This window comes from Sander vitreus, chromosome 22 (genome assembly GCF_031162955.1).
Source record: "Sander vitreus isolate 19-12246 chromosome 22, sanVit1, whole genome shotgun sequence".
Classification (NCBI taxonomy): Eukaryota; Metazoa; Chordata; class Actinopteri; order Perciformes; family Percidae; genus Sander; species Sander vitreus.
The window spans coordinates 12798743-12826633 of record NC_135876.1 but is presented as its reverse complement, the minus strand read 5'-3'; the positions used below and the strand labels follow the sequence as shown (position 1 = coordinate 12826633).

Here is a 27891-nt window from a genome sequence, read left to right as displayed (position 1 = left end):
GCTACTTGGTTCCGCCCTCCCCACCCGTGGAGCCTTCCAGAAGTCGCCGATAGACTCGTGCGGCTTTCAGTTCAGCCACACTCCAGGTTTCCATCGTAAAAACTCTTTATTTTATCAGTTGGACACTTTTTAAGTGTCCTTATCCCTCAGTCAACATGTCCTCTTTTGGGACACTGGCTTTCGATGATTATGGAAGGCCTTTCATCATCATTAAAGACCAGGACACGAAGACACGGTTAACGGGCATTGATGCACTGAAGGTACAATGGGCTAGCTAACGGGGCACAAATGTGGCGTGTTGGTTAGCAATTTGCTAATTTGCTGTTAGTTGCATGACGTTGGGTACGTTAAACCAACAAAATATGTGTTGATATACAAGGCTATGGTGTTTAATCATGTACTCGACTGGCAAGTTGAGCTGTTGGTGCAATAGCAAAAGAATAGCATCCAAAGGATTAGCTAGTCATGCTAACATTGAGGCCCATGTGCTTTCTTTAAGGCGGTGCGTGTTGCTAGACAGGGCTGTGCCCAAATGGTCATATTTGATAGACGTAATTTTTATATGAAAGTTGAAACTCTATTTCGCAGATGGCAGCTTCAATATGCCTTCGTTATAGAGACTAAGATTAATGTCTCATTTAAAATGTGAGCTGACATGAAATTGTTTTTGTGTTTTGCAGTCTCATATTATGGCAGGCAAGGCAGTTGCGTCAACGCTTAGGACATCGTTGGGACCTAACGGTGAGTATAAACCAATGTAGTTACAGATAATCATTCGAGATGGCTGGATGAGTGCGCAGATGCTAGGCTAGCACTGTGACGATAACCGCAAGTCATCGCCTCCTTCTTTGCTGGTGAAAGTTACAAGAATGCATGGTGTGCAATATTAAAATATAATAAATGCCATATTACCTGAAATTCTTTGGCTAAGATCACACTTCTCCTAAACCATTTTTGCATTCAGGTCTTGACAAGATGATGGTTGACAGGGATGGAGAGGTGACTGTCACCAACGATGGAGCCACTATTCTCAGCATGATGGATGTGGACCACCAGATTGCCAAGCTTATGGTGGAGCTCTCCAAGTCCCAGGATGATGAGATTGGAGATGGAACCACTGGAGTTGTCGGTATGGAATAAGAAGATAAGGGGTCTAGGATGATTTTGCTGTAGATTTATACAGTTCGACTGGGTGTTCTAGTGGTCCTAATTTCATTGAACAAACCACCGAATGAAAACAGTATTTAAAAAAAAACTCAAAATACATTGTTCCCCATTATTATGCACAACAGAGTTTCAAAACATTTTATAGGTTGTAAAGAACTGAAAATGGTCATTTGCAGCATTAGGAGGTCATATTTACTGAAATCAAAAGCTATTTCAATCAAACACATCTTAACAGGGCAAGTTACATGAAGAGATTTGTGGCTGATTCAGAACACACACGGGTTTCTGCAGATAAAGGCATAATGAGGAAGGTTTCTGCCAGACAAATTCATCGGATTAAGAGGGCAGCTGCTAAAATGCCATTAGAAAGCAGCAAACCGGTATTTGAAGCTGCTGGTTCCTCTGGAGTCCTGCGAACCTCAAGGTGTAGGATCCTCCAGAGGCTTGCAGTTGTGCATAAACCTACTATTTGAACACCACAAACTGAACTGAAACTGTTGCCGTGGGCCCAGAAATGCATGAAGACTAATTTTCAAACAGTCATGTTTACTAATGAGTGCCGTGCAACCCCGGATGGTCCAGAAGGATGGAGTAGTGGATGGTTGGTGGATGGCCACCATGTCCCAATGAGGCTGCGATGTCAGCAAGGAGGTGGCGGAGTTACGTTTTGGGCCGGAATCATGGGGAGAGCGCTGGTAGGCCCCTTTAGGATCCCTGAAGGTGTGAAAATGACCTCGGCAAAGTATGTAGAGTTTCTGACTGACCACTTTATTCCATGGTACAAAAAGAAGAACCGTGCCTTCTGTAGCAAAATCATCTTCATGCATGACAATGCACCATCTCATGCTGCAAAGAATGCCTCTGTGTCATTGGCTGCTATGGGCATAAAAGAAGAGAAACTCATGGTGTGGCCCCCATCCTCTCCTGACTTCAACCCTAGTGAGAACCTTTGGAGCATCCTCAAGAAAAAGATCTATGAGGGTGGGAGGCAGTTAGCATCAAAGCAGCAGCTCTGGGAGGCTATTCTGACATCCTGCAAAGAAATTCAAGCAGAAACTCTCCATAAGCTCACAAGTTCAATGGATGCAAGAATTGTGAAGGTGATATCAAAGAAGGGGTCCTATGTTAACATGTAACTTGTCCTGTTAAGATGTTTGTTAGAAATAGCTTCTCATTTCAGTAAATATTACCTAATGCTGCAAATTCGGCAAATTACCATTTTCAGTTCTGTACAACCTATAAAATGTTTTGAAACTCCGTTGTGCATAATAATGTGGAACAGTGTATTTTGAGTTTTTATTTTTGAAAAAAATACAGTTTTTTCATTGGGTGGTTTGTTAAATGAAATTCGACTTATACTCTTAACGGTATAGAATAACTTAGTGTAGCGTATAAATGTATATGGTCCAGGCCACTCCATCTCTAAAAGCAGAATGATTTTGTATGACTGCATTTTATCCAGGTACTTTGTCTTTAATGGTGTGCTACAATATAAAAATACTGTATTCACGAGTTTCTGTTAACGCCATGTCATAGCCGATGCATTGAGGTCAGCTTGATTATAAATGCACTGAAACCTTTTAGCATCCTGCAGCCATATCCAAATGGAACAGTGTGCATTAGGAATATGCTAATTATAATTTACATAGTGTATTTGACATTGGCTTGATTGCTGCAGCTCTGATCAAGACAACCTGACATATTTCATGCATATTTCAGCTATTGTTGGTATTATTGTCTTACTGTATTTTCCCCTTCTCCTCAGTGCTGGCTGGGGCTCTGCTGGAGCAGGCGGAGCAGCTGCTGGACCGTGGAATCCACCCCATCAGGGTCTCTGACGGTTATGACCAGGCCGCACGCATTGCCATCGACGAGCTTGACAGAATTGCTGAAACCCTACTGTGCGATCCCAACAACACAGAACCGCTCATTGAGACCGCCATGACAACACTGGGATCCAAAATGTGAGTGTTGTTTTTGTTAAGTTTATAATGTTCATTATATAAATGAGACAAAATATTAGAAACACCTCCTTAGTATAATGCAATACAGTTCAACAGCACCACAACCTACAGCCTCCAAAATGACCATACAGTTAAATCAGCACCTCTGTGCAACATAACAAACCTTTTGTTTGTAACCTTCATAACGGTAGGATTTATTGCAGGACTGTTGCGTTAGCTAGATTAACCTAATAAACTGGCGACTGAGTGTACATTTCCCTCTTGATCATTCAGTACTTCAGGTGTAAAACTATTGAATCTTGTTTTCACTCAAACTACATTTCTTATCCTATCTCTCTTTCATTGCAAGATTAATTATAAGTCGGGCTGGGTACCAAATTTTATACTTTTTAGGCACCGACCAAATTGCCTCCTTAGTATCGAGCATCAAAAAATACCTCGTCGTTCAATACCAAATTTCAATACCTAAAAAGTAAATGTCAAGGGCGTCAGTGAGCCAATAAGCATGCAAAATGCTTCTACCAAGATCTAATAATGCTGGTGATAGGCTGTCTAACGTTACGCATCGTAGAGGCAGGCAGGAAAAACTACGTCACACACAGATGGGCTCACATAGTAGGAGCTGAAAAATAAATAAGATTTGTGCTGTAATGTTATAATTTTTGTTAAAATTGTATCAAAAAGGTATTGTTCAGGAACCGGTATCAAAGTCACGGTATTGGTATCACCCTAATCATCTAAGATATTAAATCTTAAAAGTTCTACTGTTGTCTTTCAGTATCAACCGGTGTCACAGACAGATGGCAGAGATTGCAGTGAATGCCATCCTCACTGTGGCCGACATGGAGAGAAAGGACGTAGACTTTGAGCTCATCAAGATGGAGGGAAAAGTGGGAGGCAAGCTGGAGGACACACAGCTCATCAAGGGAGTCATAATTGACAAAGAGTTCAGCCACCCTCAGATGCCCAAGGTACAAACTTGGGGAAGTTCACTCTCAGATGTCATCAGCTCTAGATCCGGTTTAGTCTTTGATCACATGAAATCAAATAGTTGACGGTGCATAAGGACAAATTTAATGTGTGTCTGTGAGGCCATGAGATCAGTGTAGATAAAAATTATTTTAACTTTAGAGGACAAAACCCCAAACCAGCTTTGCTAGCTCGTATCCCATCTCTAATGTCACTGGTGGTTGTAATTAGCTGTAAATTAGCTAGGGACCTCTGGCTCATAAAGCAAATTAGCCTACTGCTGAAAAGTAAAGATGCATTCACTCACTCCCTGCCCTTTACAACCTATTCCATGTTGGTAATAGGACAAACCGTTCTGAAACAACATAAAACTTGATCAGAACTGTTACTGTAACTGTATAATTGGTTTATGGTTGCAATTTGTTAAATTATGTTAAAAGGAAATGTAACTGTAAACTGACTGTCTAATCTGAGTTGTACAAAAAAAAGCATTCATCTGTACAACTATCACAAAATGTGCCAGTACTTAATACATTTTTTATGGAGATAATTTAGGGATTGTTTGAAGAAACGACAAGCAGTTAAATGTGAATCTAATTACTAAACGCATGTATTGCATAGAGATTTAAGAAAATGTTAGACGCAAACAGTAAAAAGCTACCCGTGTATGACTTACAACTCATAAGGGCATGGTATTATCTTTATAGTGCTGCAGCCAAACACTTTATATTTCTTATATTGCATTTTTTATTTTATGTGACCGCTGTAAGATAATGATGCTGACATGAATTATTCCTTGTTCCCACTCAGGTCCTGAAAGATGTTAAAATGGCTATCCTTACCTGCCCATTTGAGCCACCTAAGCCGAAGACCAAACATAAGTTGGATGTGACCTGTGTGGAGGACTACAAAGCTCTTCAGAAATATGAAAAGGACAAGTTTGAAGAGATGATCAAACAGGTAAGTGCTGCAGCATCTACGGTACTAAAACTGAATTCTTAACATCTACATTGGCGCATGTGCTCAGAAAGTGAACTTGTATTTCTCTTTTAGATCAAAAGCAATGGTGCCAACTTGGCCATTTGCCAGTGGGGCTTTGATGATGAAGCCAACCACCTTCTGCTGCAGAATGAGCTGCCAGCCGTGCGCTGGGTCGGAGGGCCTGAGATCGAGGTGAGATACGTTTGTCACATGATAGAACCCCTTGATGTTAAGTTACTTTTCAACGTAATATTTCCACGTCCGTTGTCACTTGGATCAATCATGTATTCACATGTTATGGCCATATGGTGATGAGCATAAAGTACTTAGTTTGTGTTAAAGTATCTATTGTTGATTGTGATTCCTCTGCAGTTGATTGCCATAGCCACAGGAGGCCGCATCGTGCCAAGGTTCTCTGAGTTGACACCGGAGAAGCTCGGCACAGCCGGTGTGGTGAAGGAGATCACCTTTGGCACTACAAAGGATCGCATGTTGGTTATCCAGGAGTGCAAAAACACCAGGGCCGTAACAATTTTTATCCGCGGAGGCAACAAAATGGTAAGCACAAATGAGACTTGTACTCTAAAGTCCAATTAACATACCAATTTATGTTAATCTATCCTCCTTGGTTCACCTTTTATTTCACCTATCCCATTAGATCGTTGAAGAGGCCAAGCGCGCTCTCCATGATGCTTTGTGTGTAATTCGCAATCTGGTCAGAGACAACCGTATTGTGTATGGAGGAGGAGCTTCAGAGATTGCATGTGCTCTGGCTGTCAACCAGGCTGCAGAGAAGGTGAGACAACTAAAACCCACAGAACCCACTTTCAGAACTGAGCTAAATTAAATATGGTATTCATTTTTTATAGAATTAGAGTAAATGTTTGACACACTTTTTGCTATTTCTCTTGCCGCTCTGATCATTTTTATTTCTGCTCCTCACCTTTCTAGTGCCCATCATTGGAGCAGTATGCCATGAGGTCGTTTGCTGATGCTCTGGAGGTAATCCCCATGGCGCTGGCTGAGAACAGTGGCTATAACCCAATCCAGACCATGACAGAGGTCCGAGCCAGACAGGTCAAAGAGAACAACCCCTTCCTCGGCATCGACTGTCTGCGCAACAACACCAATGGTAAGGAAGGAAGTGTCAGACAATGGTAACACAGCACTTAAATGTTAAAACAAGACAACATGATATTGAATGCCTTTTTTTCTTCTTCAGACATGAAGCAGCAACATGTGGTCGAGACCCTGATTGGCAAGAAACAGCAGATCTCGCTGGCTACTCAGGTAGTCAAGATGATCCTAAAGATCGACGACATCCGAAGCCCGGGAGAGAGCGAGGACTGAAGGCCTCCTGGAACACTTAAAGATTTCGGGGCTGTTCTAGAGGTTAAGGCACTTCCCGAGCACCATGTCCAAACCGCACTGCATATTGCTATTTATCATTTGATACAAAATGTTCAAGCTGTTGTAGTATCAAAGTCACCATTAAAATGTTGGTCCGTTGAAATTTCCAGACTCTGTAGTTTTGATTTCGAGCCCCCAATATTGAACCAGACAATAAAAATGTCTTCACAAAATATATTTACACTTTGGCAAGCTGAGTAGTGTATTGTAGTGCAATCCACATACCACATTCTGTATATATTTAATGCTTGTGTTTTACATAACCAAACATACTGCATCTGTAAAAGTGCTAAATAGCTTTGACTCCACAACTTAGAATTCACATTTTATTAACATCCTCACTATCCACAGGTCCATACGTGAACATCCAGACCTCCAAAATAAAACAAATTTGGGAAACTGGAATGTTACTAATATTTTAGTTAGTATATTATACTAACTATAACTGCCTACAGGTCACTGTAAATGGCACCTCTGCATTTTACATTTGTAGTGCTGTGTGTAAATGATTCTTCTCACTTAAATGTATTTGTTGAACCAGTTTAGCATGTCTGTTCTGGCCTCCAGGATGCTGGGTTTGTCTGCAGGGTTGATGTCCTCTCTCTTGCGATGGACAAACCCATGAGTCTGACCAGGAAAGATCTTCACCTGGTAATCCACTTTGCACTCCTCCTTCAGCTTTGCTTCAAGGGCCTGCACCTGACATTCAAAAGGATGTAAGCACAGGTTGTCAGTGGTTAAACGGCAGATTTTTTTTCCAAGTGAAGTTCTGCACCAATTAGTTGTCAACTATTAATCGCCAACTATTTTGATAATCGTTTGAGGCTTTATTAAAAAAAATAAGATTTCTCTGATTCCAGCTTGTTAAATGTGAATATCTTCTAGTTTCTTCTCTCCTTTGTGACAGTAAACTGAGTTTTGGGAAACACTGATCCACATTTTTCACCATTTTGACATTTTTATAGATCAAACAACTAATCGAGAAAATAATCGACAGATTAATCGACTATGAAAATAATCGTTAGTTGCAGCCCTACTAACATGTTACCCTGGAAATCCAGAGTTCTCACGGGAGCACAATTTGAATATGCTCAGCGAGTCACTCTGGCATTGAGTAACGATGCTCATTAACTATGCCCTTGTAGCCGAGCTGCACCAATCACATCGGTGTATCTGATATAGGCGGGCCAGAGGCGAGCTAAACGGATGACCGTTTAATCTACCAGTTAGCTCCGCTGGTAGCTAATGGCACGTTCATGCCACCTCGGAATGACCGGGACCTCCGCCGAGATTACGTTGTTTTTCCGACTACCAGCGTTCACATGGTTAGGATGGTCGGGATGCGTGTTCTTCTTCTGTTGGCGTTTGGCATAACAACTTGTTGCATGACTGCCACCAACTGTTGGCCGTAGCCTAGAGCATCAGGTGTGTGAAAACATGGAGGCCACAATAATTAGCTGCTTTTTTCTTATGCGAGCATACAAACGGTCAGGTGTTTGTGTCATCTGCAGGACAACGAACGGGAAAGGACACGGATAAGGTGTTGGTTTTTTTTATACAAAGGCCTATTTATGAATCATTTGAAACATGTTATGTCTGTGTATGTTTCTCAGCAGAGGCGTTTGTCCACAATAAATAAGTTTGTCATTGAAATATGTTCAGTGAACCAAATTCACGTCAGTTGTCAACAACGCGTCACCAACTGGGAAACTCGGTTAGCAAAATCTGGCCCGAGTTACCCACCTCCGATTCCCACAGGAAGGGACGTGAATGGCGACGTTTTTACTCGGAAAAATGTTTTTCCGATGTCCATGAACGCACGGCAAGCGTATGGCGCTCTGGATACGACACCCTGTGTATTGTTGTGATTGGTCGTAGTGTTATCCAATTGCATTGATTTGGGTCTGGATTTCCAGGCTACTAAAATGTTACATTTCTTGTGTATCTTAACAAAGACATACTGATGTTGCTTTAAGGACACCATTTGGTGCTCTAGTACCAGGGTGAAGCATCAGGCAGGTTATACCATCACTATTAACCTGAAGACAATACTGTATGTGTACTAACCTGGTCCAGTGGGATAACGTCATCTTTCTCCCCAAAGATGAACAGTGTAGGACTTCTCAGCTTATATCTGTTCTCTGTTTCACGGACGATCCCTGCACCAAAGCATCAAATAAGCCAATCATAAAAATCTCTGTACAGCAACCATACGGCAACTTTTATGAACAAGGATTGTTGATTTGTAATACTGTTATGGATTTGGGAAGAGCAGATTTTGCCACAGGTGACGAAGTGAACTGTGACACGTACCGTAGGCTGACACTCCTGCTTTGACATCTGGATACTGCAGGCTGATGTAATGCGTGGCAACCCCTCCCCAGCAGAAGCCCAGTGCTCCAATGTGTTTGGCCTCACAATGCTCCATCAGGTACCTCAGCACTGCATCCACCTCTCTGGAGAAGAAAATGATTTTGACCAAAATGTCTTAAAACTAATGCATACAAGAAAAGAATAAATGCATGTAATCAGCAGATAAATCACACCATTAAATGCAGGACCGCTACTTCAGCTAGATACAATGGGATATTGGCTGCTTAACAAAGTAGAGATAGGCTTTTAGTTACTTGTTTATGTTCGTTGGCAATTTGTCTTGAAGCCACTCCTGAAACGTGGACCAGTCATGTGATGAACTCCACGGCTCCTTTCCAGCAAAGAAGTCTGGACAAACCGCACTGCTCACAGCAAACAATGGAAGAAACCCAAACACTGTTAACTAACCAAGTCATATAATATGTCCTGTACTTGGTTTTAGAAGCACACATATGGATATCACTATCCACTCTTGTCTTTCTGTTAGCCTATGTACGGTATATTGATTTCTGCTCACATGTATCCATTGGCAGCCAGCATATCAGCCATGTATCTTGTATTGGGAAGCTGCCACCCGTAGATGTCCTGTATGACAATGATGGCCTTGTTAGTTGCAGCGGGTGGTTTCACTACATAAGCTTTGATGTGCTGTATCTGGATCTCCTGGCCGAGCCCTTCGTACTCCATCAGATCACCAATATGGCAGGGGCATGGCTTGGCTTCATTTGCCATCTGCTGACAGACAGGAGCAGGAAGACAGAACGTCAGCTAGAAAGAGGGGCAGCAGGGTGAATGGTCACCTATAAAGTCAAATGTAATTTCTCTGTCATGTGCTTTAGACACCTGAAAGTCACTTAACGTGATTATAAAAGTAGTAAGAATAATTAAAAAAAAATACAAGGACCATCCAGCTTACTTATGATGCAAGTCCATTAGTTTGGTAGTCTAAAAGTCCGAGGCACTCTGAAAGTAATACCATGGACGTTCATTTTACCGTTTTTTTTCCGATTGCTAAACGACAGTGGGCACAACTGAAGCCACGTGCAAAACTCTAACTACAGTCTGCACTACCAACAGTCACCTGAGCTAAACAGTTCATATCGCCTGCCGAACTCATTCCAAGCAACACAACTCTTCACACGTCTCAAAACAGGCTCAGAGCAGCCAAACACTCAACAGTTCTCACTGAGATAACACACACTGTCACTCAGAACACACGGAGTAAAAACACTGGCGTCAAACACCAATACAGAAATTACAAACTTTTCATCTTTACAGTTTGAACAATTTGAGTAACTTCACACTACTCAATAGGTTCTTTAAAGAAAAGATATAGATTTTATAATATACCAATTTTGACATAAGGTAAACACGTAGGAATGAAAATCAGCAGATCATCAAATCAGTATTTTGTCTCTAGTAATTTATGGAACTACTGGAAAAAAAGAAAAAACTAAAAAAAAAAAAGGTACATAACAGTAACAAAGAATAGTGTGACTAAGTGGAAAGTTTTCTTCATCACATTGGATATCTGCATCATCTGTAAATACAAATGAATGTGGTGTTTCCATTGCTTTCACCTCCATTACTTTCTGAAAAACAGTAAGAATGCAGTTTTACTATTGTAAAAGGTATAGTGTGGTTTTTTGTTTGTTTTTATAGCTGTGTATAACCTCAGATATCTTACCTGGACATATTGGTATCTTTGCTCTGTTGCCTGTTTCTCTCAAACGGTACAGTGTACTATTGTTTCATTCTCATTTGCTGTTTGTATACAACAACAAAAAAGGCTTTCTGAGCTTTCTCTATATAAATCCGTTTATGTCCACTAACTAATCTACAACAAGACTCCTGCTTAGGCTTTCAGCTGAAATTGTAATCAGCAGTGTTTGAAATGCACCAGACTGAAATATATATATAGTTTTGAATGTGTGGTTAACAGTTTTGACAGCAGTGTGTTCGCATTTGAAAAAAGTGCTGTAAATCCACAGTGTTGTGCACGTTGTGGTTAAAGCCATGGGATAAGTGTGTAGAGTTTTGAAAACTGTGTTCAAGCAATGAAAAACGAACTAGAGTTCGGTCCACCTGAACTGCTGCTGTGCAGACTGTAGTTAAGAGTTTTGCACGTTGCTCCAGTTTTGCCCACTGTCGTTTAGCAATCGAAAAAAAAAAACTGTAGGTATGCTGGTGCTGGACAGTTGTTTTTTTTGTGTGTAGGCGATGGATTTAACAGCCTTTGATTGGTACTGCCTGGAGTGGAGGTACAGGCTGGTCAGCGGTGACGTGGGAGACCTTTTTCACAGCAGACATTTTGACTTGTCATAGTGGAATGCAGCCATCATTAATGGTTTTTAATACACCTGTGCTTTTCCTACTATTACATGTCTGCCGTGAAAAAGGTCTAATAGTTCACGTTGGACGCTACATTATTATTGGTTTATTTTTACTTACTGCGGGTTTTTTGGGTTTTTTTTTTAAAAACTTTTTCTTGACCCAGTGCAGCGCTCAAAACAATGACAAAGCATTTTGCACAAATACCTTTAGCATTTCCCAAGCTTTCTTCTTAGCCTCATACAAAAGAATGTTTACATCGGTGCCTTTGTAAATCAATTTGCATAGATCCGAGACATAGATAGGCCTACAGATTCTTTATTGTCCTTTAACAAGAACTATTGCCACCGTCTGTACAAAGGCATCATAAATACATAAGTACATAAATACATGCATACATACCGTTTTGATTTCCGATTTAGCGATGAAGGTAATGTAATGTATGTGAGGCTAAAAAAGTTGCAGCCAGAGTCGGTCGTAAAGCGGTGTGAGCTGTTTTACACACTAAAGCTGGGGACGTGGGACCAAGATTCTTATCTATCAGATAAGTCATGACTTTCAAAATAAAAGCTGTAATTGTCAACTGTATTAATAGCACTGAAATAAAATGCCATTACTCCCTTTTGCAAATATCCTGTTGTAGCTGATAATTATAATTAAAAATATGGTCAAATTACTTTGTCAACTATTTGACATTTTTCGGGTAGCCTACAACCTGAATAAGCCATCTATCAATTAAAATAGTAAGATTCTTCTGTGTGAAACGTAAATGGTTCCTTTTACAGCAACCTAGAAAACAGTCAAAAATACCCCTCTATTTTCATGAGAGTGTTAACACAATTGTGACCTAAAAGTTTGACCTAAAAATATAAGTTATGTAATACTAATACAAGTCGTTTTGATATCGTGTAGCTTTTACTCTGTTCTTTATCTTAAATACTGAATCGTATATGCATTTTAGATTAATTTCTAATAAGTGGCTATAATTTTGTCTTCTCCATTTGTGTGTGTGTGTGTGTGTGTGTGTGTGTTGACAAGTCAAGACAAGACATACGACTTTCTTTTCGGTACCAACTCTGGTAATCTTAGCCAAATACCTTTGGCAATGAAAGCGTCAAACAAGGACAGAGAAACACCACAAATGTTTTTACCTATTTTATACCCGAATGTATTAAGAGAACGAAGGTTGTATACAGTCTATAGTTTTAACAAGTCAATTGTAATTAATCAAGTCTCTCAGAAATGCCTCTTAAAAGGCACCGCTGGGATTCGAACCCAGGATCTCCTGTTTACTAGACAGGCGCTTTAACCATCTAAGCCACGGCGCCGGTGATGTGTTCTTGCCTGGTTGTTGAGGAGAGTTTCATGCAATGCCACATGTAATGTGATGTAATGATTAAATCGTTAGAGTTTTTTTAACAAAATATCGTGTTTCGCCTATAAGTAGCCTAATTCTCATTCACATACCTGTTCTTCTTTTTAAACATCATATATGGATTAGTATTCTACATAATTGCGTACAGTGTTGACTGTCTTTGAATTGCATTATGTTGGCCCTATATTAATGCAATTATTGTTTATTATGTAATGTTTTAATGTCAGGTGTGGACTCCAGGAAGATTAGCTGATTATATGGCATCAGCTAATGGATCCTTTAAATAAACATACTAATATGCATATAGCCTATGTTATCTTAATTCACAAAAATCAGTAAATACAATCGGTTATGTTTAAATAGTTAGGGTTAAGAGAAAAAGGTGATGTTTGGGTTTAAGTAAATTAAGTAAACTAAATTAACTAACATTTAATTGAGAATGAAGAGCCTGCTGAATACGTGAATCCCGTTGCGTTTAAAATGTAAATAGTGGACAGTTTTAATGCAAAATGTAATAAATAAACTTGAAAGTAATTAAGGAGATCATAAGGCGATCATTTGACGATTGGCATTATAAAATAGGTTAATTGTAGTAATACAATACCCAAACCAAATGTAGGCTAAGCATTTCTCACAGATAGACCTTATTAGACCTAGCTAGCTATGCAAACTTCGGTCTTATTATACATTCACGACCTCTATTGTCTACGCAGAAATGGCTGGGGGTGCAAGTCTAATGTTATATAAAAGTTGTTGGTTCAAGTAACATCCAGATGTCGCTGTTCAACATGGATAGATATTTGATATCCCATTTTTAGGAAATATCAGAAAGTAAAAGAGAATACTCCAATGTAGACACACATCTTATTGTGTTTAGAAGTCTCCGGTGCTAAATTGAAATACATGAAATATTAATCTAACGTTAATGCTAATAACCACGTGATGGTTGTTTCCCTGCCGTAAATCTTCAGCCGCTGTGGCAAAGTAAAACAGTTGTGACACATGTTGTGACAGGAGCTAGTAGTGACGTTAGCGCATGCGTTAGCCAGTTTAGCTAGCCATTTGTCTCCCAGGTTTATACTCATTTCAGCAACACGGAGGATGCAACTTTTATTGTTTTACATTAAAAATACACCGTCAAAATAAAACATTGTGTTCAGCGGCGAAAACACACTGGATGTCAAAGGACACAACGAAGCAAGTACTGGTGGCCAGTCTGTGGGGAAACCATTTTATGATTGTCAATGCATCCGACAAATAAGGATACGCTCGTCCTGTTAGCTTAATTTAGCTAGCTAAACGACATTGTCTGTGTCGTGGATGGGTTCGCTGTACAAGTTACTCCTGGAAGAAACGGTGACCGGTGCTAAGCGAACATCATGGATACTGCCGAAGAAGGTAAATAACTAAAAAAACGAAATAAGGGCATCGCTTTCTCAGCTGGTTAACTAGCGTTAGCTTCGTAAGTGCACCACCGCGAACCTGCTGCTGAGATGGCCTGCTAGTGGTTAAGTTAGCTGAATAGGATAGCTGTCAGTTAATGTATTGTGAGGTTAATTTTAGGAAAAATAGAGATGCCTGCTCAATGTTGTTTTAATGCAACCGAGCTCAATATGAGAGCATAAGGTGAAGCAGCAATGTAACGTCTCCCGATGTAGCTAGATGGAGTGAGTGTAACTCACTTATGTATCTTGCTTATCTACCATTTGAATCTTCATTCCAAAAGACCCCTGTCTATTAACGTACCCCAATCCACCTACTATTATACTAACCCACATGTTTATGTTGTTTGTTTGTGTGTGTGTGTGTGTGTGTGTGTGTGTGTGTGTGTGTGTGTGTGTTTGCGTGTTTGCAGCGGACATTTGTCGTGTGTGCCGCTCTGAGGGGACCCCGGACAAACCCTTGTACCACCCGTGTGTCTGCACTGGCAGTATCAAGTTTATCCACCAGGAATGGTAAGTGTGTTTGGCTCAGCTGTAATTTGTACACACACACACACACACACACACACACACACACACACTCTCTCACACTCAAACACACTCTCACACACTCAAACACACTATATTAAAATGAATACAGTATGGTGATTTGTTATACTTCAGGGTGGTTGCTAAGTAATTGGATAACTTGGTGCATAAGTTTTGCCTGATAATTATTCCTATAGTGGTGACCTGATAGCAAAATGTAAAGAATCATGAAAGGATGCAGAACAGGTTCATCCTCTGTCACATCCAGGTTGCATAGTGTCCCAGATTAGTGTCCCAGATTACTGTCCCTATGTTTGGTATTTGCATGGCGCAAACAAGACCAGCCTATGCAGGTATTTTGGAGCTTGTGCTGTGTTCTCATCTGTCCTGTGTGTGAGCATCCCTGGTTACAAGAGGGTCAGGTGCATGGAAATCCCCAGGCACAATCAAAGGCCAGGCCTGGATTGTTCTGTGGTAATTGTTAAACCTCAGTCTGTATCAATATTAGTTTGCATCCGCCCCTTCAAAGTTTAGAATAATAGTCTGTTGTGTAGTTGTGCTGGGTACATGCTGGTTGTAGCTGACCTTAGTTATATCTTTTTTCCTTTTGGTTGCTTACTAAATAAATATCAAATACAGACACAGCCCCAGCAACTCCCAGGTAGCAGGCACAGTTTATGTACTATAGACTGCTGGTCTGGATTAGTATAGATTCATAATTCTTTGGGTAAATCAGGGAATTTCAGCTTTCAGATTTTACATATGAATCACTTTACAGATGTATACCAGAATATGTGTTACAATGTGTTGATTTTGAGCTGATCAACTAGATCATATGGCTGGTTTCCTACAGAAAGCCCAACTGTTACAAACTAGCAAGGAATAAATATGGTCTGTCATGGGGGATCACTCTCTTGCATGGTTAGGGTACGTCAAACCTTGTGACTTAGTGACTAGTGATGTATTTGTAATTGATTTGGAACTTAAAGTGCTCATATTATGCTCATTTTCAGGTTGATAATTGTATTTAGAGGTTATATCAGAATAGGTTTACACAGTGGTTTAATTTAAAAAAACAAAAACAAAAAAAACAACATATTTTTTGTACTGCACATTGCTGCAGCTCCTCTTTTCACCCTGTGTGTTGAGCTCTCCGTTTTCGCTACCGAGTGAGTGAGTGATCTTTGTTGGGAGTCGCACATGCGCAGTACCTAGGTCAGCACTACCAGCCAGTCAGAAGCAGAGTATGAGGGCGTGCCATGCTAGCAGCTAGGCGAGCATTATAACGTGTTACAAAGTGACGCATGTTTGTCTCTGAAGTAAAGGCTGGACTACAATAGAGCTGTTTGGAGGAGTTTGTGAACAGTGTTTTCTGTTGGAGATGGTAAGTCCCTTTGGGGTGGACTTTGGGCTTTTTCACTTTGTAAACCTATTACATGCACAAAAAAGATATATAACAAAATAAAGGAAAGGAAAAAAATGCATAATGTGAGCACTTCAAGTATAACCCTGTTGTGTGTAGGTCTAATGACACAGGCCTTTAATGCTGTTATATGTGTTGGAGTCAGCTGGTGTAATGCCTCCCTAACATAACCCAGTTGTTAATCCCAGAGTCTAACCTATGTCACGAGCTGGGGTGGTGTTATTATGGGTTGCCATAATAGACAACCTTTTTTGTTTGTTGTTAATCAGAGAGTGAGTGTTTTACCATGACTGAATTATAATCAGTGTCTGTTGGATCCAGAGATCCTAGAGAGATCAGGACAGTTGAGCATCCGTCTTCATCACATCACATCCTTTGTGTAGAAGAGATTTTGTCAGATCAACACTATATACTTTTGTCTAACTATGTTAACATCCCCAGACTGTGGTTTAAATCTGTAACACATGAGTTGTTTCTAGTGACAGTGTGTATTTGGATCTTGTTAATTCTGAGGCTTTGTGAATAGACCATTTGGGAGAGTGAAAATGTCCAAAATAGGGAGGGACCAATCAAATCTATTGAAATCAGAACTCTTGAAATTTCAAGTTATGTGACCATACACACGCAAATTTTTTTTTTAAGGATTTTAAAGGAGGATTTCTTTTTATTGATTTAACCCATGCAGTAGGTCTCTATTGATGTGTAATCTTCTTGTTGCCGATATCTCTCCCCAAAATTACACATGCAAAAGGATGTAATAAAAACACAATCATTCTCAAGCATCCTATCTTTTAGGTGGTTGATTTGTGTGTACTAATTTTGACTGTCTGAATGTTGCTTTACAGTTTGGTCCAGTGGCTAAAGCACAGCAGAAAGGAGTACTGTGAATTATGCAAGCACAGATTTGCTTTCACACCAAGTATGTACTTTTGGCATTGATGCCACTTTAATATATTAAACCACCTCAGGTTTCCTCAATAAGCCTTCCAGATGGGGCAATAGTCATTTTTACATGTGGTCATTAATTTATTGAAAGTACATTTTAAACACAAAATTGAATAATATTTAGAACATTATCAAACATGAAATATAATTTAAATGTCTCTAGTTCACTCTTTCGCTCTTTCCACTTCAGTCTACTCCCCAGACATGCCCTCACGTCTGCCCATCCAGGACATCTGTGCCGGCCTGCTGACCAGTGTGGGCACGGCCATCCGTTACTGGTTTCATTACACACTGGTGGCCTTCGCATGGCTCGGGGTGGTTCCTCTCACTGCATGTAAGTAGTACACACACAGACACAAATGCACAGATAAACATGTGTATTCAAGGGGACAGTGATCTCCTCCTTAATACTGCATTACACCTTTTCTTACAACTCGTTTCAGTTGTTTAATAGTTTTAATATCTTTATATATTGGTTCTTCGAAGCAATAAGGGATATTTGATTTTAGCTGATCAATATGTTTCATAGGTTTGAAATATATATATATATATATATATATATATATATATATATATATATATATATATATATATATCTCTTTAGTACCATTACATAACAGGCAATGCTGTGCATGTTCGAAGGTATGTAAATCACTCATAATGTAAAAAATGTTGGCTAAATCTATTTAATTCTCACATATTGTATACATTGTTACAATGCAGCATTTTAAAATGAAATAAATATGTGCAAACTGACCCTAATGTATTTATCTGGTCTCAGGTCGCATCTACAAGTGTCTGTTTACCGGCTCTGTGAGCTCACTTTTGACACTGCCGCTGGACATGCTCTCTACGTGAGTGATAATACCAGTATTCTCCTACTACACATTACTTAAGATAAAGCTAGTCACTTTTACATGTTATTCTCTTCATTTCCATATAGCTTACTTTTTAAAGGTCTATTTCAGTGATTTTGAACTGTATGTGTGTATGAATGCTAATCTTTGTGCTCCTACAGAGAGAACCTGCTTGCAGATTGTCTACAGGGCTGCTTTGTGGTCACCTGCACGCTGTGTGCATTTATCAGCCTGGTGTGGCTCAGAGAACAGATAGTCCATGGTGGTGCTCCCCATTGGTTAGAGCAGCACCAGCCACCACCTAATGCAGCCGGACAAGCCAATGAGGTACTTTGCTTGACTGATTGCCAATAAGGCCAAGTCATTTCTTCCCTGACATACATACTTGTACATGCAATCTTAACCACGTGCATAAACAAAAGTCACCTTTACTGTCATCTCCCTATATTAAAGCCATGCATCCTTTCCCCTCACCCTCAGGCACAAGCTGCAGGCCAGGGAGCAGCTGATGAGCCCCCTGCAGCCCAGCCAGCCCCTGCTGATCCACCAGCCCAGAATGAAGCAGAGCCTGAGCCCCCTGATGTGCCCCCAGACCAGGGTGATAACCCGGAGCTGGAAGAAGAGGAGGGAGCAGCAGCTGAAGATGCAGATCCCAACAATGGAGCACAAGGTTGGAGATAAGAAAATTAATCACAATCAGTGTTTCTGGTTAAAGTTTTTCTTTTTCTGGCAGATGTAGTTGTAATTTTGGTCATTACTGAAGAGTTGTCAGGCTATTACATTGCTGTCATCAGTATATAAATAGCATTCATTTTAAGACATGTATTAGCCTAAACAAACTCAGTGATTATGTTCAAGAATGGGGCCCTGCCTGTCGATGTCTGTTCACATTGTGTTCTGCTTGGTCAGATGTGTTGTGCTGGAATGCCTTACCTTACCAAATGTATTTTGCATAACATCACAAAACACCAAAAGTGGTGCAGTTCATGCACAAATGAAACGGAGTAGATTGTCATGAATAAAGTGTTTCCAAAATGCTTTGTCTCTAGGAAAGCCAACAAACAAGACCTTTGTTGAAGCAACATCTTTTTTTACAACAGGAAACTACAGGATTTATGGAAATTCACTCCTAAACACTGAGAAACACTAGAACAAACAGTACCACTCGCATTAGAGCATACAATTAATTTGAGAACGATATAACGATGCTACCCATAGCACTCATATTCCACTTATTTGTTTTGCTTTGCAGTGGTTAATGGACTGACTGTGCAGCAGCTAGGCAAAAGTGGGTTATAATGAATTCTGATTGTATTATAGATTATTGTCGCTGTGGGGTGTCACCACAGCTAAATAAATGAAGTGAAAAACCCTCATAATAGGTTGTTTCCCAGAACAGTATTAATAATGTAATCATAACAGCATTCTTAAGTATAAGTTTTCTGGGTTTTTGCTAAAAGCCAACTCAAAAACATTTGACCAGACAAACACAATAACAGTGTCCTGTCTCCATTTGGGGCACTGTAACGTTGTGGCCATATCTACCAAGCAGGAAGATACATATGGAATTTATATTGACAATTATTTTTAAGTTGCTGACTGTTGTGGATGTATTATTTGTCATTGTATTAAAAGTGAATATGTTTCTCTGTAGATGACATGAATTGGAATGCTTTGGAGTGGGACAGAGCGGCGGAGGAGCTCACATGGGAAAGGGTAACTCTGCATGACATCACTGATCTCCAAACACCCCCGTTGTCCTAGTACACCATTTGCAGAAATCGATCAGGTTTTTCTATTAAGGTTATACATCATGGAGCTTAAAATCTTTCCATTACCTTTTTAGATGCTTGGCCTGGATGGTTCACTGGTATTTCTGGTAAGTCTTCATATCCGTACTTCTCCTATGATGAGTTTGTAAGTTAAAAATCATACTTGGACTCTTGTGACTTTTGTCTTGTAGGAGCATGTTTTTTGGGTAGTGTCTCTCAACACACTCTTCATCCTGGTCTTTGGTGAGTAGACTAAAACAAGGTTTTATTATAAACATACAGTTTAATTGATTTATTGTAATGATTAAAAGTACAGAATAACTTGGCACAGCAATAGTTGGATTTATCAAGGACTAAAACACCGTAAAGCCTCAAGTGCTTATTTCCATTGTGGTCCTCCAACATACAAAAGAAAAACTAAGCAAAACTGAAATCCTTGTCATACCAGTATCTCAGACATATTATGTACTTATAGCAATGGTGCAGGTTGATCAATTTGTCGTTCCTAGTTTATATGCCAATATGTTTATATTATTTTTTTTTCTCATTCAGCATTTTGTCCCTACCACATTGGGCACTTCTCTGTCGTGGGTCTTGGCTTCGAGGAATATGTAAGAAACTGCTTTCATCAACTCAGTATTATTATGCAATGTTGTGTCTCTTGAACAGTGATTAATTACTTGAATGCGCTTCTCTTTAGGTCCAAGCCTCGCACTTTGAGGGCTTAATCACAACCATTGTGGGCTACATACTGCTGGCCATGACGCTCATCCTCTGTCATGTATCCTTCCGTCTAGCGCCGTACTGAAATGTACAACGAGGACAAGACGATACATGTAACATTTCTTGTGTTAGTTTTGTGCCGCTGTAAATGTGTGAGCAATGTTGGCCCCTTAATGGCTGTCTCAGGGACTGGCTGCTCTGGTCAGGTTCCAGCGCTCCCGACGTCTCCTGGGAGTCTGCTACATTGTTGTCAAGGTAACGCCTCTAAGTGCATTTTTCAAGTGTTTACTTACTGAGATTTACTACCTGAACATAACACAGAATCTGAGGTTTTTCTTTGTTGCTATCAAACTCATAAACGGAAGGTTGGCAATCATTGAATACAGTATGAACTAAGAATAATCATAATAAATAGTCAGGCTTGAGGTGGCCATTTAAAAATGACTGCATTAGAAGAAAGTGTCACATTAGTGTATTTCAACTCCCTTTGTAGAGGTTTTAAGTGTTTAATGTATTTACATTTAGTGTAAAGTACTGACACTGAGACACACATCTGCTTCCATTGCAGGTCTCTCTGCTGGTTGTTGTGGAGATTGGTGTTTTTCCACTCATCTGTGGCTGGTGGCTTGACATCTGCTCTTTAGTAAGACTCTATTGCTCTCCTTGTTGTTCTGACTTTCAGTGTGTCTGTCTTACTCTGTTAAATGATCTCACTCTTGTTTTTGGAAGCCCCATCTCATCACACTTGTCTGCATTATTTATTTAACTGGTGTAATGTTAAGACTAATTGGTATCACAGTCATAGGAAGGTTAATTGTATTTCTCATCCTTGACTGATGTAGTTACAGAAACATTACCATATTTTAGAGTGATAAATGCTTTTCTGAAATGGTATCCATGTTTTCTACCTGTGTCAGTGACAGCTAGTCTAATTTCCTGAAATGACCTCTCTTCCCTATGAGAATGCTTACAACCAAATTTGCTAAAGTGAGAGTGGTGTTCTCTACCCTGTAGAGGCATCTGTCAAATAGCCAGTGCAGCAAGTGGCTTTGAACAGGGCTAAGACAGAAGCAGATGCTGTTGATCACACAGTTCTTTCATGTATATGAACACAGAAAAGAAACTGTCTTGGAGTCTGCTATGATGCTGATTTTAGAAGTTGTAATAAATATGTAACATATAGGACATCTAAAATATGCATCCTATTTAAAGGTAAATGGACACAACAACGCGTACATACATGAACAATGCCAATATGGGAAATGGAACAGCAGTGGAGGAATCCTTCATCCTGCATGCACTCTCAGAAACTAATTGAGCTTTGTCTAATTTTAATCTGTTAAGCATATGCCATGTGCAAATGTTATTCATAGCACATTTTATATTCTAGCCATCTGTGCATTCATTTAGCAAAGACAAGTAATTAGGATGCATCAACACTGAATTTGACTCAGTGTAAATGCTCTCTTTATTTAACATTGTTACTTCCTGCAGGAGATGTTTGATGCCTCCCTGAAAGACAGAGAGTTGAGTTTTAAATCAGCCCCTGGTACCACCATGTTCCTGCACTGGCTTGTGGGAATGGTCTATGTCTTCTACTTTGCTTCTTTCATCCTCCTCCTGAGAGAGGTAAGATCCTGACGACAGTAACGTTAGCTTTTTCCTAAGTCAGTTTACTGTAGGTTCATTTTTATGATTAAAAACAAATCTAACCCTAACGTTTATGGTTGTATGTCCATCAGGTGCTGAGGCCGGGAGTGCTGTGGTTTCTGAGAAACCTCAATGACCCAGATTTTAACCCGGTGCAGGAGATGATTCACCTGCCCATCTACAGACACCTGCGGCGGTTCATCCTGTCCGTGGTTGTGTTCGGCTCTATCGTGTTGCTCATGCTGTGGCTGCCCATCAGGCTGATCAAACTGCTGCTGCCCACCTTCCTCCCATACAACGTCATGCTCTACAGGTAACCAGCAGGCATTAACAAAATTATAAGTCACTTAGCAATAAACTGTGTGAAAGCTGCTGCTTTGTCTCTCTGAAATGGTGTGTAAGAACTACTTCCTCCTCAGGCCAGATAGCCGTAACATCTTACCACAGTATATCTAACAAAAGAGGAAATACTGACTGCGTTGCCAGTAACAGTGACTTGCCCATTTGAGTACATGCTGTAAGAAACAACGGAAAACAGAAGTCTTGAGCACAAGAACTGCTCAGTGTAACCATGTGGTATATGCCCTGTTGAAATGGCTTCTTCTGACCCTGTCCACCTCGTACCCCTCAGTGATGCCCCAGTCAGCGAGCTGTCTTTGGAGCTATTATTACTGCAGGTTGTGCTGCCAGCTCTATTGGAGCAGGGACACACTCGCCAGTGGCTCAAAGGCCTGGTCAGGGCCTGGACAGTCAGTGCTGGATATTTACTGTAAGTCAATAAGTTTGAATAATGCACTTTTACGTATTCTAGTTTTCATTTTTTCCCCACACATTTTCTTACTAAGCCCCTGATTTGTCTCTAACCAAACACATCTTGACCCTCCACAGAGACCTCCACTCCTACCTCCTCGGGGAGCAGGAGGACAATGATGCCAACCAGCCTGTGAACAACAACAATAACAACCCTCCTCCTGGTCACCATAACAACAATAACAACCCTGCCCCAGCTGGCGAGGGGCTGCATGCAGCCCATCAGGCCATTCTGCAGCAAGGGGGGCCAGTTGGATTCCAGCCTTACCACAGACCCCTTCGCTTCCCATTCAGGGTGAGTTTCTGGAGTAGTCTCTGGGGAATTACATGTTGTATTACTGTTGTTTCTTTTTTAGTATAGTTTTTGTACTAGCTTGACCCGTTGATATGAATCTTTGGTTACAATTTACAAATCTTAGATGTACATGGATTACTAAACTAAATTAGCCTAAATGTGTTATCATTCATAACTGAGAATAAAATGGAAGCTGTAGCCTTTCCCCCCACAAAGCCTTTTTTTCTTTAAAGAAAAAAAAAGAAGCTTGCTAGGGCCACCTACAATTTGTGGTTTTCCACACAAATTTAGAAGTCTGCCAAAGCTGTAGGTACCACTTACTGTGCATCTTAGGCCATACAACTCAACTCCCAGTTATTACACTCCTCCTCCCTCATGTTAAAAGCCTTGATCTTATAATTGTCCTATGCATTCCAATTGTAGTTTATAATGTACAACATAGACACATTTCTACAGTGTAGAAAAGAAGAGAAGTGTAGAGAAGCATAATCAGATATGTCCAAGCTTGGTTACATCATTACATTAACTTGTATTCTTAAACTTTCTTCTTTTCTCCAGATTGTGTTGCTGATAGCATTCATGTGCATCACTCTGCTGGTGGCCAGCCTGGTGTGCCTAACCCTACCAGGTAAGATGTGGTGGCATAAAAGACAACCAGCAATTTATTTTTTTCTTTGCAAACCCACACCCAAACCATAATTAAAGGGTGAATATATATATATATATATATACACACACACACACACACACACACGTCTCTGCTGTTTAAGCAGTTCTGTTTTAAAATTGGAAAGCTGAAGAGAGGTCATGTTTTGTTTGTCACATATGTGTTTCAGTGTTCACCGGACGCTGGCTGATGTCCTTCTGGACAGGAAGCTCCAAAATCCACGAGCTGTACACGGCAGCGTGTGGCCTGTATGTCTGCTGGCTGTCTATCCGCGGAGTCACCGTGCTGCTGGCCTGGATGCCCCAGGGACGCACCGTCATCGCACACAAAGTCCAGGAGTGGACACTCATGGTAGCAGCCTCTATTTTTGACCAAACGCCAAAACTGGGCCGGGCTATGGCTCCCCACTGCTCCTAAATAGTTAGGATGGGTTAAATGCAGAGGATACATTGCTCGTATTTGTAAAATGTACTTGGGAAATAAAGAATTCTCTAATTTTCCGGCATCTTAGTAGTAATATCTCAACCTTGTCATTAACTCTGCCGGTGCTGCAGCAGTTTTGTCCCATGAAGGAAGAAAGAGGAATAACACTTAAACTACCTATTAATAGGTATACATGTTTTATGATTAATCATGTTCATTTTGTATGTCGTCGCGCTGTTTGTGCAGATTCTGAAGACCCTGGTTGTAGCTCTGCTGGTCGCCGGAGTCATCCCGTTGCTACTGGGCCTGCTGTTTGAACTGGTCATTGTGGCTCCACTCAGGGTCCCCCTGGACCAAACACCCCTCTTCTACCCTTGGCAGGTATGATAGTGGGTCTGTGTTGTATGGGTATGTCTTGCTTTTTCCATCTCTCTTTAAAGACTTCCTTTTAGCAGTTCATTTTTGTGCATGGGTATTGTGTTGTACCCTGTTTGCCCAATATTGTCACCTAATTCCCAGTTCTTATATCCATGTTCATCCATCGATCTTTCTGTTATCTACAGGACTGGGCTCTCGGAGTGCTCCATGCCAAAATCATTGCTGCCATCACACTCATGGGCCCTCAGTGGTGGCTGAAGACTGTTATTGAGCAGGTGGGGTTTGGATGGATATTACACCTTAAACCAACACGTATTCACTTCTGTAAATAAGAAATAGTTTTTTGTCTCTTGACCGGATAAGAAACAAGTACCTGCTGTTTTGTAGCTGACTCTGCATTCCTTCCTGCTGTAAAGAGAGCGATAAGAAAAGGGATCAATTACATTGTAGTTAGCTGCACAGTATAATAACTGTAAACTGGCTCCTCAGGTTTACGCAAACGGAATTCGCAACATTGACCTCCAGTTCATCATCCGTAAACTGGCAGCTCCGGTCATCTCAGTCCTGCTGCTGTCCTTGTGCGTGCCATATGTGATCGCTGCCGGGGTGGTTCCTGCTGTGGGTGAGTGTCTGAGGACATGTGTACATGGGAATCAATTAGAAAGTTCATTACTACTTATGTAGTTCTTTTCTCTCTTGGTTTGTTTAGTTCACCTTCTCGGTTCAAGGTTTTTTTTTCTCTCCATAACTTGAGCACCAAACTAAGAGACAAATATCAGCAAACTATGGGTAGTTCGCTGTGCTATGAAAAGCATACTATATCAATTGCAAAGGAGAGGAATAAAGCACTGGCCTTGTTCACTTAAATCCACTTCAAGCACTGGCATTTTCCATTAGATTAATACTGTGAATACGTTATGAAGTTTTCACCCCAATACTATGTTCCTTCTTATCTCCAGATGTTACAGTGACTGCAGTGTCAGCTAATGGGGCATTCACTGAAACTATTTATAACTGAAGTGCATTACTTTTGCAGGAGTTACCCCAGAGATGGAGATTCTAATGCAGAGAAGAATCTACCCTTTCCTCTTGATGGTGGTTTCACTTATCGGCATCCTGTCCTTCCAGATCCGACAGTTTAAACGCCTCTATGAACACATCAAGAACGACAAGTAAGGATCTTTCAGCGTGGACCCATCTGTAGAAGCCAACGTGTATTTTACAATTTGGATGTTAATATTATTGTGATAATCTCTCTCTTTACAGGTACCTGGTTGGACAGAGGCTTGTCAACTACGAACGGAAAGCTGCAAGAGCAAGCTCAGTCCCGCCCCCCAACCCTGTCGCAGAGTAGATATGTGTCACACGTTGCCACATTTTTGCACCCATTACCCTGCGTACATCCTGTCTCTCCCCCCCTCCCTACCCCCCCCTTTTTGATTTTCAACTCAGTCCTTAGACCATAATCCTTTTTTGATGGATGCCGTTCAATTATTTTTTTTTTATTCCCTTTCATGCCCATCGAAGGTGGGATGGGAAAATGTATTATAATCATGGGACAGCTGAGTATTCCCCCTCAGGCAAACGGAGTAGGCAGGAGGGTGAAGGTTAGAGGTTTGATTTGAAGCTCAACATCTGTGTTGTCGTTAATGCCTTGCTTTGTAAAGTGCTGCCTGATAATTGTACATGTGTAAATACTTTGAACGCAGACTTTGTCTTAAAGATGTGGATTCATGTAATGAACATTGTACATCTTAAAAGTGTATGTTTAATTTATTAAATCAAACTGAGAATTTATCTTTTGTTTCATCTGTTCTCAAGACGAGCAAAGTACTGTGTTAATTACTTTAAAATCTTGTATCACATGTATGAATCAAAGACATTTTGCAGTCATCTCAATGAGAAGATACATATTTCGCATAATTCTGTCTATGGAGGTGTAAAGATTTCCAATGTGGAAGCATGATCAGTACATGACTGGCGGTGGTGTGATTGTCTCATCCTTTGGTATAAGTGGAGAATTTAGTACAACTCCAAATTCCTCTGCTAGAATACCAGGTATCTCCTCATCCTTAAGTTCCCTGGTTGTGGTTTGCAACACTTCCCCTGTTCCCTTTGTTGGGAATGTGGTGCTGGTCAGTCTGCGGCCCATGTAGGTGAGCCTTCCACCTTTTTTTAAAACAGTGCAGAGGGATTTGCAGAAGAAGATGGAGCAGGGGGAGCTCTGGTGGTACCGGCACATTTCAGCAAAGTCCTCCAGACACCGGGGTTCAAGGGTGAACTTGTAGATTTCTGTCCAGTCTCCATCTGCCCCTCTGCTCTCGTCCCGCTGCCACTCCAGAAAATGCATCCCCATATGCTGTGTGATGCGGTACACTCGGTGGCCCTGCTCCTGAGGCTCGCTGGTCTCAAGTGAAAGAGGGGCACTGAAGCATGGGGCTCCGAACCCGACGTCGCATAGCCAGCGCTGCCCATCAAGGCTCACCATGAGGATCAAATGGTCAAAGGGTGGCCCGTAGCAGCCCGTGATCATATTCTTCACCTGACCAGAGAGCAGAGTTACCCGAAAGCCCAGTTTTGACAGCAGCCAGGAGAAAAGGCCGTTATTCTCAAAGCAGAAGCCGCCTCGGCGGTGGTTCACTATCTTGTCGTACAGAAGAGGAAGGTCAAGTTGAACTCGCCCGCCGCTGTGCACCGTCAGGTTTTCAAACGGCACCGAGAGCAGGTGACGGATGTGAACCGACCGCAGCACCTCCAGGCTCGGCTCAGCTGGGCCAGCAAACCCAATGCGCGACAAGTAGGGCTCCGCCAGCATCTCAACGGAAGTCATTTTTGCTGTTTTGTATGGATTACGAGCAACTACTTTCACTTTTAGCCTCAACTTCCCGGTGAATTACAGCCACGTCTAGAAATAAACGGCCTGCCACTGGCCAGTTTAAGCTATCGTGTTTCCTGTGTTTCGTAGCTATATATTTTTCTTCCTGGTGCTGAGTTACGATGTTGCCTTGAGGACAGGCTCAAAGTCCTAAGTTACACCCATATAGACTCTAGGTTGCACTTCCCTAAAGTAGCCTAAGCTCCTGCTTTATAAAATAATGAATAAATATGCGCATACACATATAATAAGCTTGTCATTTTGACAAGTAGACCTATAAAGGTTCAGTGATTTTTGTGAATTAAAAGAGCAGTTGTGAAAAAGATAATTTTGTAAATAATGAATTTTTTTTTCCAGACCATTTTTTGTCAAAACTTTATTGGATCAAAAAAAATTCTCGTTTTTCATTATGTTAAACAAGGCACAGTGAAATGATATGAAGGGAAATCTAATAAACTAAAAAACGTTTGATGAATGATGACAGTAATATCATAGGATGAAAACCAATAATACCATAAAATGAATACAATAAA

The 27891-nt window shown here is 40.8% G+C and overlaps 5 protein-coding genes and 1 non-coding gene across 8 annotated transcripts in view; 2 read left to right on the top strand and 4 right to left on the bottom strand.

Annotated features, from left to right (window-relative positions):
• The window catches only part of mtrr (5-methyltetrahydrofolate-homocysteine methyltransferase reductase), a 32112-nt gene extending 31113 nt beyond the window's left edge, over positions 1–999 (bottom strand). The window contains exon 1 of the mRNA XM_078280872.1: positions 913–999. The gene's annotated coding sequence lies outside the window, so the exon portion shown is untranslated. The remainder of the gene's footprint in view (positions 1–912) is intronic.
• On the top strand, positions 39–6594 carry cct5 (chaperonin containing TCP1, subunit 5 (epsilon)). Its single transcript, XM_078280873.1, has 11 exons — positions 39–260; positions 681–741; positions 965–1129; positions 2933–3131; positions 3910–4102; positions 4911–5060; positions 5154–5273; positions 5454–5639; positions 5740–5877; positions 6033–6213; positions 6304–6594. Exons 1-11 carry the CDS (start codon positions 156–158, stop codon positions 6429–6431), a joined length of 1626 nt encoding a protein of 541 aa, XP_078136999.1. The 5' UTR covers positions 39–155; the 3' UTR covers positions 6432–6594.
• Positions 6595–6803: 209 nt separating this feature from the next.
• cmbl (carboxymethylenebutenolidase homolog (Pseudomonas)) lies at positions 6804–11735 on the bottom strand. Of its 2 annotated transcripts, none has more exons than XM_078280876.1 (6): positions 11598–11735; positions 9382–9632; positions 9119–9226; positions 8805–8947; positions 8559–8650; positions 6804–7190 (listed from the first exon to the last, which is right to left on the bottom strand). In XM_078280876.1, the coding sequence occupies exons 2-6, from the start codon at positions 9594–9596 to the stop codon at positions 7011–7013; spliced, it is 738 nt and encodes a 245-aa protein (XP_078137002.1). In that variant the 5' UTR covers positions 9597–9632; positions 11598–11735; the 3' UTR covers positions 6804–7010. The 2 variants fall into 2 exon arrangements, with proteins under 2 accessions (XP_078137002.1, XP_078137001.1); XM_078280875.1 differs by having other exon boundaries at positions 9382–9596; positions 11598–11733.
• A 714-nt stretch (positions 11736–12449) lies between these two features.
• Positions 12450–12523, bottom strand: trnat-agu (transfer RNA threonine (anticodon AGU)). The gene has a single exon. It is a non-coding gene; the product is annotated as a tRNA-Thr (tRNA).
• A 1038-nt stretch (positions 12524–13561) lies between these two features.
• Positions 13562–26280, top strand: LOC144536947 (E3 ubiquitin-protein ligase MARCHF6-like). 2 transcript variants are annotated; one of them, XM_078280303.1, is made up of 25 exons: positions 13562–13968; positions 14426–14525; positions 16809–16882; positions 17099–17242; positions 17690–17762; positions 17927–18092; positions 18246–18435; positions 19420–19481; positions 19612–19644; positions 19729–19780; positions 20090–20148; positions 20238–20318; positions 20447–20515; positions 20829–20903; positions 21755–21889; positions 22003–22223; positions 22542–22679; positions 22799–23015; positions 23574–23643; positions 23852–24033; positions 24343–24486; positions 24669–24758; positions 24973–25105; positions 25520–25655; positions 25750–26280. In XM_078280303.1, exons 1-25 carry the CDS (start codon positions 13950–13952, stop codon positions 25835–25837), a joined length of 2751 nt encoding a protein of 916 aa, XP_078136429.1. In that variant the 5' UTR covers positions 13562–13949; the 3' UTR covers positions 25838–26280. The 2 variants fall into 2 exon arrangements, with proteins under 2 accessions (XP_078136429.1, XP_078136430.1); XM_078280304.1 differs by having other exon boundaries at positions 13563–13968; positions 24352–24486.
• Positions 26238–27641, bottom strand: LOC144536948 (arylamine N-acetyltransferase, pineal gland isozyme NAT-10-like). Its single transcript, XM_078280305.1, has one exon. The coding sequence runs from the start codon at positions 27311–27313 to the stop codon at positions 26450–26452; it is 864 nt and encodes a 287-aa protein (XP_078136431.1). The 5' UTR covers positions 27314–27641; the 3' UTR covers positions 26238–26449.
• Between the last annotated feature and the right edge of the window lie 250 nt (positions 27642–27891).

What these genes read in the sequence shown, in the direction of transcription:
- cct5 (XM_078280873.1), top strand. Translation starts at nt 156, where the DNA reads ATGTCCTCTTTTGGGACACTGGCTTTCGATGATTATGGAAGGCCTTTC. An exon ending in GCCACCCTCAGATGCCCAAG is followed by an intron (nt 4,103 to 4,910) that starts GTACAAACTTGG and finishes GTTCCCACTCAG; the next exon opens with GTCCTGAAAGATGTTAAAAT. An exon ending in TCGGAGGGCCTGAGATCGAG is followed by an intron (nt 5,274 to 5,453) that starts GTGAGATACGTT and finishes ATTCCTCTGCAG; the next exon opens with TTGATTGCCATAGCCACAGG.
- cmbl (XM_078280876.1), bottom strand. Translation starts at nt 9,596, where the DNA reads ATGGCAAATGAAGCCAAGCCATGCCCCTGCCATATTGGTGATCTGATG. An exon ending in TTGCCAACGAACATAAACAA is followed by an intron (nt 8,948 to 9,118) that starts GTAACTAAAAGC and finishes TTTCTTCTCCAG; the next exon opens with AGAGGTGGATGCAGTGCTGA. An exon ending in AGCAGGAGTGTCAGCCTACG is followed by an intron (nt 8,651 to 8,804) that starts GTACGTGTCACA and finishes GCTTTGGTGCAG; the next exon opens with GGATCGTCCGTGAAACAGAG.
- LOC144536947 (XM_078280303.1), top strand. An exon ending in CGGGGTGGTTCCTGCTGTGG is followed by an intron (nt 25,106 to 25,519) that starts GTGAGTGTCTGA and finishes TTACTTTTGCAG; the next exon opens with GAGTTACCCCAGAGATGGAG. An exon ending in GAACACATCAAGAACGACAA is followed by an intron (nt 25,656 to 25,749) that starts GTAAGGATCTTT and finishes CTCTCTTTACAG; the next exon opens with GTACCTGGTTGGACAGAGGC.
- LOC144536948 (XM_078280305.1), bottom strand. Translation starts at nt 27,313, where the DNA reads ATGACTTCCGTTGAGATGCTGGCGGAGCCCTACTTGTCGCGCATTGGG.